This window comes from Equus quagga, chromosome 7 (assembly GCF_021613505.1).
Source record: "Equus quagga isolate Etosha38 chromosome 7, UCLA_HA_Equagga_1.0, whole genome shotgun sequence".
Classification (NCBI taxonomy): Eukaryota; Metazoa; Chordata; class Mammalia; order Perissodactyla; family Equidae; genus Equus; species Equus quagga.
The window spans coordinates 132,976,219-132,991,499 of NC_060273.1; the positions used below are offsets into that span (position 1 = coordinate 132,976,219).

Consider the following 15,281-nt stretch of genomic DNA (forward strand, 5'->3'; position numbering starts at 1 on the left):
TGTGACACAGACAGAGGGGAGGAGGAGGAGGGAGGGAGAGAGGGAGAGGTGTGTGTGTGACTCATGACCATGGGAGTCAATGACCGCATTCTCGAGCTTGCTCCTGGGCTTCTGGAACGCAACACAGCCACATTCCTAGGCACTTGGGATGATGAATCAGGCAAGCTTACACAAAAAAAAGCACCGAACTCCAGCGTGGTGACGTGCAAAGGGCATGGAGGCTCAAGTTCTGGTGTTGCCACGTGCTGGCTGGCTGGTTATCCTGGACTAGTTAGGCACTCTTTCTGAACCTAGGTCCTATCATTTTTATGAAGGATATGGAGGGTAACAATAACACCTTCTCTGCCATACTTGTTTTCTCTCTCCACACACACCCATAGGCACACACAGTCTTCTTGTCTCACTTGCTACATCATTTGAAAGTAAGCTGCAACATGGATGCCACTTCACTTCAGGAGTATTCATTTTGATAAAGGGCTTGTAGAGTTGCCTCGCTTCCGTAGTTCCAAATCCCAACTCCGGGCTCAATCTCCTAGTGCAGAGCCTCACGATCAGTCACCTGGAGGGCCCATTAAACCACAAACTGCTGGGCTCCACCCCCAGAGTCTCCTATTGGGAAGGTCTAGACTGGTGCTCAGGCATCTGCATTGTTTTGGTACCAAGGACCCACCCTAGACCAATGAAATCAGAATTTCTGAGACAATACACTGTCCACACCCTAAAAAAAAAAAAAGGAAAAGAAGAGAAATGAAAAGGACAGTGATAACAATTTCCAGGCATGATTCCCACATGTACCCAAGGCTTGAGAACTAGTGATGAAGCAAACTTAGGAACCATGGTCTTAAATCAAAGGACGGGATTTTAACCATGAAATTCCAGTCACTATAAAACCTTCCAAATCTTCACCCAGTTCTCCAAACACGGAAGCTTAGCCCTGAAACATAATCTCCTCCTACATCCAGGACCTGACACTGCCTCCCTCCCCTGAGACTCGGTCATGTCTTCACCCTCCGAGATCCTGATAAAACTTGGGGCAACTATACCCAGCTCACGGTAACCTCTCTCCTCTGGAACGTCCCTTCTCGCACACGGTGCAGAAGCTGTGTTTACACTGCAGGACCTGGTCTCCCTGACCCTATTACCAGGACCAGCTTCTTTCTCCTAGAAATTTGGAAAGGGACAAAAACCTGGGTTACTTCTGAGCTATGGCTGCAATTAAGGAGGAAGCAAAAATATAGAGAAATTACTTGGAGGTCACCTTATGTCAGGTGCCTCGAAAAGCAAAGAAAACCATCCTGCAAAGAAAAAAGTAAAGCCGTAGAAAGGCAGAGCTCAAATGAAGGAAAAGTGACTCCCAGCGTTCCTGCAGGTTTGGGTTTCCCACTGCAGCCCGGCTAGATTCCTGACTTTGGATCCTTGGGATACCTCAGTTTCTTTCCAATAAATTTCCTTTTAGGTTCAAATTGGCTTGAGGTAGCTTCTTTCACACCCTGCAAGAATAACTAAACCCCCGTCCTTGTTATTATGCACATATAAAAACCATAATCAGCTTACTTTATTTTTTTACTTCTATTTTGTTGCCAGTGTTTATACACTTAACATTTTTAATGGCTACTTCAGATTAATGAGCTAAGCTTTCCTTAAACCAAGTCTGCTCAAAACAGTTTAACGTGTACTTCCCAAGTTAGGACTATTAATGTGGGGCTCAGTTACTGTGCTGTGACAAGCTGCACATGCAGCTGGCACACGAAGTCACATTAAACGATTTCTGAACCCAGGAAGAACAGCAGAATCAGCGTTTGAATAAAAGCTTACGTATTGTTACGAGTTACACAATTCTACTGGATTGGGAAATACATGCAACTACTACACCACCCAAGAAATGTATTCTCCAACACAGGGTAGGCAAGTGTGTCCTACAGAGTCAGACAGGAAATACTTTAGGCTCTAGGGACCATAAGGTCTGTTACAACTACTGACCTCTGCCGTCGGGTGCAAAGCAGCCACAGACTATACATAAACAAGGAACTGTGCTGTGTTCAAAGAAACTTTTATGGACACTGAAATCTGAATTTTATAATTTTATGTATCACAAAATGCTACTCTTCCTTTGATTTTTTTTTCCCTCAATCATTTAAAAATATAAACCCATTCTTTGCTTGTAGGCCTCCCAATAACAGGCAGAGCTAAATTTAGCTCACTGGCCATAGTTTGCCAACTCCTGCTCTAGAAGATATAAGAGGATCATTATCAGGTGGAATCTATGTGCTCAGGGCAGAGATCAGCACCTCCGCCCTGGGTGGCCAGGACAAGAGGTGAGGTGGCCTCCATCACAGGGCCAAGCCTGTCTCTTGTTTTTTTGAGGGCTCCCCTCTTTTACTCCCTTATTCATGCTAATCCACATTATCCTCTTCCTACTCCCGTCCATTGTTCTTTCCTCTTCCTCTGGTCACTCTCCCTTGTATCCAATAGAAAAACCAGGTAATCTCAGTGTATCTGGTATGGTTTGTGGATCTTTGGCTCTTCTTAGCTATTTTAAATTTTGCTTTCTACACAAGAGTTTGTTTCTCTGATTTAAAAAACCTTTACTGTGGAGTGGTAGGAGGCTCTATGTATAGGTTTGACATTATTCTAAATCCTTAAGAGGTCTAGAAAGATGATCACAAGTTTTTTTTTTTTTTTTTTTTTTTGAGGAAGATTAGCCCTGAGCTAACATCCGTGCCCATCTTCCTCTACTTTCTATGTGGGATGCCTACCACAGCGTGGCTTGCCAAGTGGTGCCATGTCCGCACCGGGGATCCGAACCAGCAAAACCCAGGCCGCTCAAGCAGAACGTGTGCACTTAACCGCTGTGCCACTGGGCCAGCCCCCAGATCACAAGATTTTATATTTTTCAATTATTTGCTTTACCCTATACTTTAAAATAATATACCTAATGTAGAAGCTAAAATACTCTAAATATCTAAACTAATCAATTAATTTCATTCAGGCAGTCTGACCACAGGAATCGCATTTTCCCCCTTTTCTTTGTGGCTGATTGTTTTTTATGTCTACCTTTCTCAGGCTTCTTCTATTTGTATCTTTAAACACAGTGCCTGGAAGTCCTCCAATGGAAGCTATAAACCTATATTACCATATAATGAAAATACAGATAAGTTTTTCAACAAAACCTGTTATTTAAACATATTACACAATAGCCTACAAACTTTTCATTTTAAGTTATTTATCCTGCTTCTTACAAATGGAACCTTGCTTTACTTTTATGAATTATAAATAGCATACAGTAAAATTAGCAGAAAGACCGTAAAACAGAAAACTCCAAAAATATGGATTTTAATCTCCTTTGGCAACTAAAATACATGAGAATGGTAGGAATAATAGGATAATGTCATTAGAACATGAAAAGATATTCAAAATTGGAAAACACCTGTTTATTCATGATCCTTTCAAACCACAGGTGCTTTGATATTCAAAGCATCCACTTACAGTGACTCAAATTCCAGAAGAGCCAGGCAGTACTATACTTAAAAAGTAACGACAAAAATTTTTGGAAGTTCCCCAAAAAAATAAAAATAGAACTACCATATGATCCAGCTATTCCACTTCTGGGTCTTTATCTGAAGGAAACAAAATCACTATCCTGAAAAGATGTCTGCCCCCCATGCTCACTACATTATTTCCAACAGTCAAGACATGGAAACAACCTAGTGTCCACTGACAGATGAACGGATAACGAAAATGTGGTGTGTATATATAACAAAATGTTATCGGCATAAAAAAGAAGGAAATCCCGTCATTTGAAACAACATGGATGGAGCTTGAAGGCATTATGATAAGTGAGAGAAGGTAGAGAAAGACAAATACTGGATGGCTTCACTTATATGCCGACTCCAAAAAAAATCAAACTCACAGACACAAAGAGCAGATGGTGGTTGCCAGAGCGGCTGGGGGTGGGGTGAGTGAAATAGGCAAAGGTGGGCAAAATCTACAAGCTTCTTATCATAAGGTAAGTCAGTCCTGGAGATGCACTGTACTACATATTGGAAAGCTGCAAAGAGAGTAGTTCTTCAAAGTTCTTACCACAAGAAAAAAAAATTGTGACTATATGTGGGGATGAAGGTTGAGTAAACTTCCTTTGGTAGTCACTTTGCAGTATGTGCATATATCAAATTATTATGTTGCACACCTGAAACTAACACAATGATATAGCAATCATATCTCAATAAAGAAAAGTAATGACAAAAACTTTCAGTACATACAATAAGTAGTATAAAACAGTCTCAATGAATAGGAAAAAAAATTTTAATGCTAAGTGTTTGATTTACACAGAAGAATTAAAGACAAATTTAGAGGTTATATCTTTCAACAGATAATTGACTAAAGAAAAAAAGTCATTTTTCAGCACAAGAAAAATAAACTTTCAGGTACACAAAGTTTTTAAAGAACTGGATCTCCTGTTTTCTTTTTGAAATGTATATTTCAGAGGACTAAAACTAGTTTAGGAAGCAACTCATCCACCAGAGGGGGCCTTACAAAACAGGAGAAATAAAATGTTACCAGCAATCAGTAGTACATACAATTGAGGGTTAGAATACACCTTACAAAACAAAATGTTTTAAGTCCACGAATTGCATACGATCACACACAAAATTATGACTGCGTTATTTTTCTGAGAAACCCAACATTTTCATCACTGCAATGGGCCCCCAGACTCATTTGTTCAGGTAACTAGTCACCCACAGCAAGTCAATGAGAGAAATACTACTGACCCCTTCCACTCCACCACACACCACTTTTTTTTTTTTTTAAGTCAGTTCCAGGACCCCTTTTTTCTGAGAGTCAGTCACCTATATATACAATGTCAACAGTCACCCTGAAACAGTCACCTAATTCTAGGAAAGCCCATTCATCGCCATTCTTGGCCCCTCTTACCTCTTACCATTTAGCTACAGGAATTTTCTACATGTCTTAGTACATCTTCAGGCCAATAAACTTACATTTATAAAGAAACAATATCCATTAATAGCTACCTATTAATCAGGAATGTATTGATTTTTGAAAATAACATTTATCATTATCTCTTGTCAACCTCACAACAACCCCATGCGGTAGGTACTATTACTCTACCCACTTTACAGATGAGGGCACTGAGGCTTAAAGGTCTCAGTGCTGGTGACGAGCAGACAAAAACTGCAGGGCTAAGAACTGTGCTGTACCACAGAGAAGAAAATAATGGAAATTCTGCGAGAAAATTACAGATTCACATACAATTGTAAAAAATACAGGGAGATCCCTTGTATACTCTGCACGGTTTCCTACAATGATAACATTTTGCAAAACTACAACATAATGTCACAAACAGGATGCTGCTAATGACATAATTTCCCAATCTTATTCAGAGTTCCGTCTCAGGCATTTTTAACCAGCCAATACATCTTCGCTTTTATTCTATCAACATTTCTAAATGCTCTACATAAAAACTGTATTTGTTCCCCAATTGTTTTTACTCTCTTAACTGGTCTTCACTCATAACTTGATCTCTATACAAGGAATTTTAGGGTTTCACACTATTCTGTAGTTACATATCCCATATACAGTTATCTCATATGGTTCACATATATCTCATAGTCACAAATATGTGTAGCTCATACATAGTTACATATCTCATTCTCCCTATATGTGTAAACTTACTTAGTTCTATTCTAACTTCTCCAGAGCATGGGTCTTGAGGTCAAGACTCCTGGAATCTAATCCCAGCTCTGCCACGTACTAGCTTAGGCAAATCACTTAACCTCTCAACATTTCCCTCATCTGTAAAATGGGAATAACAGTACTACTTCAAAGAGTTGCTGAAGATCAAAGTGTTCTTGCAAAGTGGTTGGCACAGTCCACAACACAAAGCCAGTGGTCACTAAACTTTAACCATAATTATTAACTATTCCCTCACCAAGACTTTTCTAACAGCAAATCCATCCATTCCAACCTCCTTAAACGTCCTAACCTCACCACTATACACCCATTTGCTCATTCATTCAACAAAAATGTATGTTTACACATAAAGAGGATAAACAGATAATCAAAAACAGAACTGTTTTTCACAAGTGTATAATTATTAAAATTTAAGGTAAATAGCAACAGTGCTCCAAAAAAAAGTATAAAGTTCTCCGGCACTTTTGATGGAGGAAGTAACACGTGCCTGGTCTTTCAGAGTTTATTCATTCGACAAATAGGAAGCTGTGGGGTCAGAAAGGAGTGGCATATAGCATCTACTAGAGTAAGGACATAAGGGCGACTAAGGTACCAAGGGAAAAAGGGGCATGTATGGGAAAGAGCAAGCAGTTCAGGTCGGCTGCAGTGAAGGGTAGGAGAAAAGGAATAACGGAAAGTAAGGCTGAAGACTGGTCAGGGCCACATCCTCAAAGTCCAGAGTCTAAACTTCACTCTGTCTATGATAAAAAGTCAAGAATTTACGAGTAGAGTAGTTGTAAGTTTATAATTGTACAGTCAAAGCACGAACATGCCGGAACACGTGAAACGGCTGAGAGAAGGAATCTCACGGTGCCAGTCTCTAGGAACCTGCTGCCGCAATTACTCAGGTAGGTTAGAAAAGGCACAGCAAAAAGGTCTGAAGGGAAAAATACTAACAACTGAATCAATACGATTTGAAACAACGAAGTGTGGGAAGAGAAGGAAGTAAATATAATTTAGGTTTCAAGCCTTAGTTCTGTGAACTGCACTGAAGAAAAATGGCTCCCAGACTTCTCTACAAATCACTCGTCCATTTTCCTGAATTACAAACCCATATTTTAACTTCTTTATTAGACTGAATTATTTTTACCTATGGAATGAAACAAATATCTTGCAAGAACATGGTATAGTAATAAATAGATTCAAGAAATCCAGAAGACTGTTAAGAATGCTGAGCAGGAGAAGGGAATGGCTACTTATGACATTTGACATATCCCGACATGCTGATTGAAAGTGAGATTTAGGACGCCCGTAACCATTTGTTCATGCAACAGGAACCAGGGTCCCGCTGTTCATCCTCCCACTGGTATATCCCCAGTGTCTAAAACAGTGCCTGGACTACTGCTAGCACTCAGTAAACGGATCTGTTGAATACATATTTGAACGAGAAAAGGAAAACATTATTAAGTTTTAAGAAAGGTTCTCCACTGGCCTCAATGATCTGGGCACTCAACATTCTCTCCCACTTTTTCTCTTATTAAAAAGGCCTTCTCTTGCTACTTCTACTTTTGAAAATATAAAGAAACTGCAATATATGAATTTAGTAAAAGTTACAATAACCATTTTAAGTAATACTAAATTATTAACCACTAAATGTCAAAACAAAAATCTTAATTGATCCTGAGACACGAAGAGATTTTACACAGATTTTTAGCTATCTCCTGAGCTCCACTATGCAGTTTGGAATTTAAAGGCAAACACATTTGCTACTGGAGGGACATGTGAACATGTCCCCTTGCAGAGTTTAGCATCTTACCAGGTCTTTCCTTCCCAGTGCCTTTTGACTCAGCAAATTTTTGTATCAAGCTTTCAACTGTAGTGTTAGTCATGTTATTTATAAATTCTTCATGGACCTATTAAAATGAGATAAAGATAAATTTTTTGCTTTTCCCATAAATATTCTTATCCGTATTTCGGACAACACTTCCACAAAGCAATTAAAATTCATTACACCAAAATACGTATTTTTTAACCCAGAGCCTTTGAGAACTTTCACTTACCTAATATGCTCTGTTACCTAACTTACAGTGTTAGTAGATGTGTGGGTACCAACCTCTGCTTACATGAACCCCTTAAGACATGGCCTCATGGCCTTAGAAGTCAGGCAGTTTCCTGTTCGCATCTTTGAGTGTTTTAGAGACATAATTCTTACGATAAATAAAACTCATATGGACAATCACAATAGTTTTAGATCTTTAATAACAAAGAATAATAGACTTCATCTTTCTTTACTGTATTTCTTTTTCTTTTTGCTAAGGAAGACCCACCCTAAGCTAACATCCGCTGCCAATCTCCCTCTTTTTGTATGTGACCTGCCACCACAGCACAGCCACGGATAAGTAGTGTAGGTCCATACCAGGGGAACTGAATCCGGGCCACCGAAGCTGAGCGTGCCAAACTTAACCACTAGGCCACAGGGGCTGGCCCTCTACTGTATTTCAATGTACCCCAAATTGTCACCATTAATCCTCTTTCATAGTTTTGGAAAATTTCTAAGCACAAGTTCTATAACTTACTGAAGCAGCGATTCTAAATTTGAAAATAGTAAAACTTTAAAAAAAACATTCAAAAATTGGTAACTTCAGAATTTTAATGTAAAGAGGACTGAGCATAGTTAATTTGAATTATTATCTTTGGTGCAAAACAATAAAAAATCCAGTTTATTTTATATTTAATACATGTAAATACACACTCTTTATCTAAGATAATTCAGTATCACGTTAGTTTTGGATTTTTAAAGAGTCATAAATGAACATAAAATTTTCATGAATCGTTTCAACAAAAGTAAACACTCACCTGGCCTATTTGTAAATGAATTTCCTTTATAGCATTTGACAGGGATCCTATAATTTCCTTTATGTGAATGAGATGAGTTTCTTCAATATCTTGAAATTTCTGGGTAGCAAATACAAAAAGTTATATATATGTAAAAATATATCTACACACACATACAAACATCTATTCTGAACTCATTGAGAAAACAACTTTTTGTTATGCCATTTCCCAGGCAAATATGAACTTTTTCAGAGTCTGAAGACACACAAATTAAAATCTATAATCATGATCAGAAAATCAGAAGGAGATCCAAAAGAGAATCGTGTCACAAAAGCCAAGGGAGAAGCGTTTCCAAAACTGGAAAACAATTAGTTGGTAGAGCAAAAACTAGAATTTACTTCCGAAGACTTTACAATCTAGCCCATGGACTCTCAAAATGTCTTTCCAACTCTTGAACTGTTAATGCACAGTCTCCAAAAGAGGTCGTCTGCGGTTAGAGGAGCTGGGACAGCCTGTCCACGCTCGCAGCAGCAATCTGCGGAAAGGCAGGCTGCATCAGACCCCTGGGGAGGTTTTCGGGCTGGAGAATACAGATCCACTACTACCTGGGGAACGGGGGTGGGGGCGGAGAGAACGCTGTTTGGAAAACATTTCCAGGTTATGTTGATATTTATTCCCGAGGAAGAAAACCAATGCTAGACTTGGCTTCACAATAAACATATTAACAACTCTCAGAAATACTGAAATAACATAACTTGTATCACTCTATGCAACCCAATGTTTCCCAACTTTCCGTGAATGCACAACCCTTTTGGTTTTTCTTCTTCTCTGAGTTATCTATTAATATCCCACAGAACAAAAATATTCCTCAAAACAGGATTTCGGAAATGCTGAACTAGCCATTTTCAAACAAAATACGTTTGTCATCTCCACTGCACAAACCTGATTACCCATTTTGTTGCCAAATTAAATCAGTTCGAAGGCGGAGGCCTAAACGCCTCGTTATCTTCCTCTGGTTAATTTATCAAACTAAATTCCCTCACCCCATATTTAATGTACAACTTTCTTCAGCACTGACTTACATGATCAGGAATCACCAAGCCAAATGATCATATCCACATTTGTGTTAAAGGTCTGGACTTTTTTTTAAAAAATCACTAATGGCAAAACTACAGTTTTGGCAGTAATGCAACAATAATCCAAAAACTTAAATCAATTTTACTCATGAGCAATGGCAGAGTTAAAATAGAGTGCTTGTCTTGACTAATTTTGGCCAAGTCAATGAGAATACCAATACCGTAAGATATTGACTTACTCTTAAGAAATGAGGAATATTCAGCAGGAGCATAATTCTATTTTATGTTCATATTATAAGAAGTCATCCTCAGCTTAAATTTCTGCAATTTAATGAACAAGATATTTTCTGATAGACAGGTACACCCAAATCCAGGAAAGCTTGGTGAGACAGCCACTAATTTCATACGGGTGACCCCTAATTCCAAGAAAACTATGCCTTCTTTTCATTCCCTTTGTAAACAGCTACACTGAACAGAGTAGATCCTTCATTATGAAGAAATATCTTGAAGCATGAAGCCACATAGAACCTCAAAGTACGATTCAGATACAATTTTCAAACTGTGTTGATTTTTTTGGCAACAGAACACTGCTAAATATCACAATTCCTCAAAATTAGTGACTACTAAGTTCAGAGCAGTTCAGCAATAGAAACAGAGCCTCAAGTGTGTGAATATAAAGGAATGAACTATCTTGAACAAATAAGACTTCTCCTCCTCCCAATTTCAAATTCATTGTGTTCCTATGTATTGTTACATTAGTAAAAAACAATTTTGTCAGCCAACAGAGATATATAAAAGCAATCCAATTCTAAAAATCCTTAATCTGAGGGCACTGCTTAAGCAAATCTCAGTTTCCTTCAGCTGGCCATCTAACCGTTTAAAGTAACCAAAATCTCCATTTGTTTCAAGGGTTTCAAGCGTCGTTAAGGGACAGTGGCGAAGAGCATGAGCAGAGAGAGGGTCACAATGTCAATCACGCTTACCCTCAACCCAAATGAAAACCTAAATCACACACACTCCAAGTAAATTCTAACCTCTTTCACCCCAGAGACTCAATTTCTTTTCCAACTAGTAAATATAGGTCCTGCCACCCAAATTTGATTCTCACTAGACTGACAGCCCCCTTTTCCCACTGGGATTAGGTCAACCTGCTTGGCCCGGAACAGAAGGAAAGCGGAGATGTAAAAGAATTCTGTTCATTTCTAAATAACCCAAATTAAAGTCTAGTGTCTATTAAGAAACAAGAGGTAACCTGTTCTGCAGTCACGTGTGTGTGACAGAGACAGAGAAGGAACACAGAAGAGAACGCACACACACGGGCGTGGTACACCAACCCCTTTTAACTAAAAGCAGCATGGCTGTACATCTGCTCCAATAAGTTAACATTCCTATCTTAGAAATGGCAAGATAAACAAAAGACCAATTTGAAAAAAAAATGTAATGTGGAAGCAGAAAGAGAGGAGGGGGAAGATGAGTGCTGAAAATTTTTTAAGAATATTTTTATAACATGATAGAAACACACAAAAAACCCTGACACTAGCAAATTCTAATGCCTGCTTTTTTAATTAAATAATTGAAAGGCAAACATTTTTATTGATAGAAAGTAATTACTTGATGCAGAATTAACAAACCAACCATAAGTGCCTTATAAACGAGTGTGTCTAAGGATTTAGAAGAGAAGGGCACTTGGTGGAGTCTACAGTGGCTCCGGCTGCCCCTCTTGCTGGAGCCGGAGCCTCAGCACACGGCTAACCAAAGCCTCCTTGAAACAGGGTCACTTCCCAGCTGCCAGGACATCGCTCTTCCCAGTTTTCTTCCTTCTCTGGCTTCTCCTACTTGGGTTTCAGTGTGTCTTCTTCAACCAACTGTCAATGAGGAGTCTCTCAGAGCTTGGCCCTTTCTTCCCCACAATCTACCCAAAGATGATGCCATCACGGCTCTGTGTGCTGACAAGCCCCTATTTTATACAGGCTCATAATTCTTTATTCAAAACCTCTGGGACCAGCTGCTTTGGAATTCAAATATTTTAGATTATTTAAATAAAGATAATATAGTGTTGTTGCCACATATTTCATAATACTATCAGCAGGACCTGCAGTGGCATCTGTTTATCAAACACATCAATATTTCTAAAGGAAAACAGTATATTCAGTATAAGTAGGATAAATAAAGACTATAAATAGCCACACATCAACTCAGGCCAAGTTTTGCTACCAAATAAGTTATAGAAAAAACTCGGCTTTCAGAGCTTTTAGAATTCAGAGCTGTGGATAAGGGACTGTGAACATTATGTCCAGCCCAGATTACTTGGATCCTCCAAAACCACCCATCTGATGTCTCCACTTAGGCATAAGCAGCTCAAAATTAACATGTTCAAAACTACACATCTGATCTCCTTCCAACCCCTCAAACTAACAGTTCTTCACCTCGTCTTTCCCATTCATCTCTCTCCACAGACTTACAGGCCCAAACCTGGAAGAGCTCGCCATCTCCCTTAGAACTCCCCTGCCGTCTCCAGACGCTTTCACTTTTCTCCTTCTCCAAGACCACCACACTGGCCCTCATCCTTCTCACCTACCGTAGTGCCTTCCAAACGATAATCCATTCTTCACAAAACTGCCAGAATTATGCTTTAAAATGCAGATCAGATCATGTCATATCCCTGCACACAACCCTTCAGCATCTTCCAACTGCTCTTAGAAGAAAACCTAAACCCATACCAAAGGCTGGTCCATGCCTACCTGTTTAACCTCGCTTCTCACCACCATCTCTCCTTACTCAGTTGTAGCCAGCATTTTTTACTTTCTAGAATGTGACAACTCTTTTAGACGTCTGGGTCTTCACATCCATGATCCCCAATGCCTAAAACACTCTTGTTCCAGAATAAGTCTCTTACTTATTCTTCAAGTCTATTTTAAATGTCACTTCTCCAAAAAGGCCTTTTCCAACCCCTTAATCCAAATTAGGTCACCCCTACTATTCTATCTCATGGAAGCCTGTTCTTTTCCATTGTAACACTTGTAATAATTCTTTGTATTGAACTTTGTACTGAACTCTGTATTGAAGCATATACAATGTCTGCCTCCCTCCTCTATACTGTACAGTGCACCTAGAGCACAGAGCTATTTGTCTTATTTATATAGACATTGTATACATCCAGCATCTAGCACAATGCTGACAACGTGGTAAGTAAAGACAAATGCATGTGTACCTGCACACAAGCATGCAAGCATGCAAGCCTTTTAGTTTCTTTTTTTTTTTAAAGATTGGCACCTGAGCTAACAACTGCTGCCAATCTTTTTTTTTCCCCCTGCTTCTTCTCCCTAAATCCCCCCAGTACATAGTTGTATATTTCAGTTGTGGGTCCTTCTAGTTGTGGTATGTGTGACGCTGCCTCAGCGTGGCCTAATGAGTGGTGCCATGTCTGTGCCCAGGATCTGAAACTGGCGACCCTGGGCCACCAAAACTGAACGCACGAGCTTAACCACTCAGCCACCGGGCCAGCCCCAAGCCTGTCGGTTTCTGAAAGGTGACTCATTCACCACTCCAAGTGAGAAGACTCGCTAGAGTCCAAAAGGTCAGACTCCTAAAGTCCTCCTTCAGTGACTGAGCACCTTCCGGGAGCTGCGAACTCTGTGAAGTGCTGAGAAATAGCAGCAAATGCATAAATTCTTGCTCTCGTAGAACTGACATTTTAATGGGAGAAGACAGACAATAAAAAATACGGGTAGAAGTGCTGGTGTGCTTTACTACGTTTCCAGCCCTCAGACACGATGATTAAGAACAATGCTCTAGAGGAGTGTCCTCTGCCAGCTTCAGTACCAGAGCAACGACAATGTAGAAGAGCTCAGGCAACCCACGAGGAACGAGTACCAGGATAACCAATAAAGCCTGCTACTGTCAGCCACTAAGATCTGGGGGTTCTCTGTGACCTCAGCATACCTAACCCATCCTGATGCAGTAAAAAAAATGCATGTATGTTACATGATGACAGGTGCTAAGGAGAAAAACAAAACCAGAAAAGAGGACAAGAGGGTGGCGGTGGAGGTCCTAGGTATGATTCATAAAAGGCATCCATGTTAAACCTAGGCCTTTAATTAAGGCTCTAAGAGCATTAAATTGGATATAATTTACCCCAAGCTTACAGGGACAGACATCTCTTTATTGTCTGACTTCCCTCACTAAAATGGAAGTTCTGTGAGAGCAGGGATTCTTGACTTTCTGTTAACTGCTGTACCCCCAGCACAGAGTCATTTCCAGATTTCTCCTTAAGCAGAAGTCAATTCCAAAATCCATACATAAGGCTAACGGCCAGCACTGTCTTCCTCTTGCCCAGTTCTCCTTAAACAGTCCCTGCTGACCTATCTGAGTAACCCTCTGTGAGACTGTAATCATCGCATCTTTGTCCTCAATCTCCAAAACAAGATGAAGAGTTTTTAAAACAGCATTATTAGAACGCTGAGACTGCACATTTCAACATTTCTAATACTGAAAAATTACTTTTATCAGTAAACACAAATATCTTATTTCAGATTTAAAGCCAGAAAAATACCAACCTGAGCTGTTTCTGTCATTTTCTGTTCAAAATCAGCTTTTGCTAATGCATATTTTTCCACATAGAGTTTATAGGTATCTGTGGCTTTCTTAGATTTAACAGCTGCCTATAACAAAACAGAAACATTTTGAACTACACAATGATCTTTTTTTTTTTCCCTAATATAAGTTAACATGAAATAACAATTTAAATGCATTTTAAGGGATGGGGCCTATGTTGAGTTCAATACGACATAAACTTTAATAGCTTTTTTCAAGTCCTCCTTAGCAATACTTTTTGTTACAATCACATAATAATGCAGAAATTAAACACTGAGTGTTTCCAACTGATGGAATGTGCTTTGAAAAGTTAAAATATTCTCATTTAATAACCCAGAGTAAGATCATATAATTACATTATAATGGTACAGTGTTACTAAGAATTCAATGAACAAAAATGTGACAATACCATCAGAATATGCTTGACACTCCTCTCTACACCTCTGTCTTCCTTCCTCCCACAACAAGGTATACAGATTCCAAGTCTGATTAATGACTATAAAGCTGGTTCAACGGTCAAGAAGATTAGTTTTCCTTGATATTTCTTAGTTTCCATTACGCTCCAGCAAATCTATAAATTTGATTTCAATCACTGCATATTTTTTCAAGATTTCTATTTTTACAAAATTGTTACATTATTATAGTTCTAGTTTTATCAAAATTAGTTATTCAATAAAAATTTAATATATTAAATATTAGGTAGTGATGAATATGAAGATAAATTATATTATATAGGGATCTTGTCCTCAAGGACTTCATAAAAGAAGTGTAATGTATAGACACACAGCTAGAAACTGGTAGAAAGTAACAAAGCCAAAAAAGCAAAGATAAATTCTATGAAAGATAGACATCCAAGAAAAGGAAAGATTATGTGTAACTTGTAAGTAGGGGCAGACCCATGGCTATCAAGAAACATGACTATTTGCAAAGGACTGATCAATTTGGACATAGGAAGTTGGAAGGAGGGGTGTTGAAGTAAATAAGAGTTTTGGGGTCGGCCCCGTGGCGGAATGGTTAAGTTCATTCGCTCAGCTTTGGCTGTCCAGGGTTTCACTGGTTCAGATCCTGGGCACGGACATAGCACCGCTC

At 39.1% G+C, this 15,281-nt stretch overlaps 1 protein-coding gene across 1 annotated transcript in view; it reads right to left on the bottom strand.

The window, feature by feature from the left end:
- FCHO2 (FCH and mu domain containing endocytic adaptor 2) overlaps positions 1 to 15,281 on the bottom strand; it is a 114,255-nt gene that overhangs the window by 65,319 nt on the left and 33,655 nt on the right. Inside the window, exons 8-10 of the mRNA XM_046667822.1 lie at positions 14,156 to 14,260; positions 8,545 to 8,643; positions 7,505 to 7,601 (exon numbers count right to left, since the gene is read on the bottom strand). Of these exons, the coding sequence (XP_046523778.1) occupies positions 7,505 to 7,601; positions 8,545 to 8,643; positions 14,156 to 14,260 (301 nt within the window). The remainder of the gene's footprint in view (positions 1 to 7,504; positions 7,602 to 8,544; positions 8,644 to 14,155; positions 14,261 to 15,281) is intronic.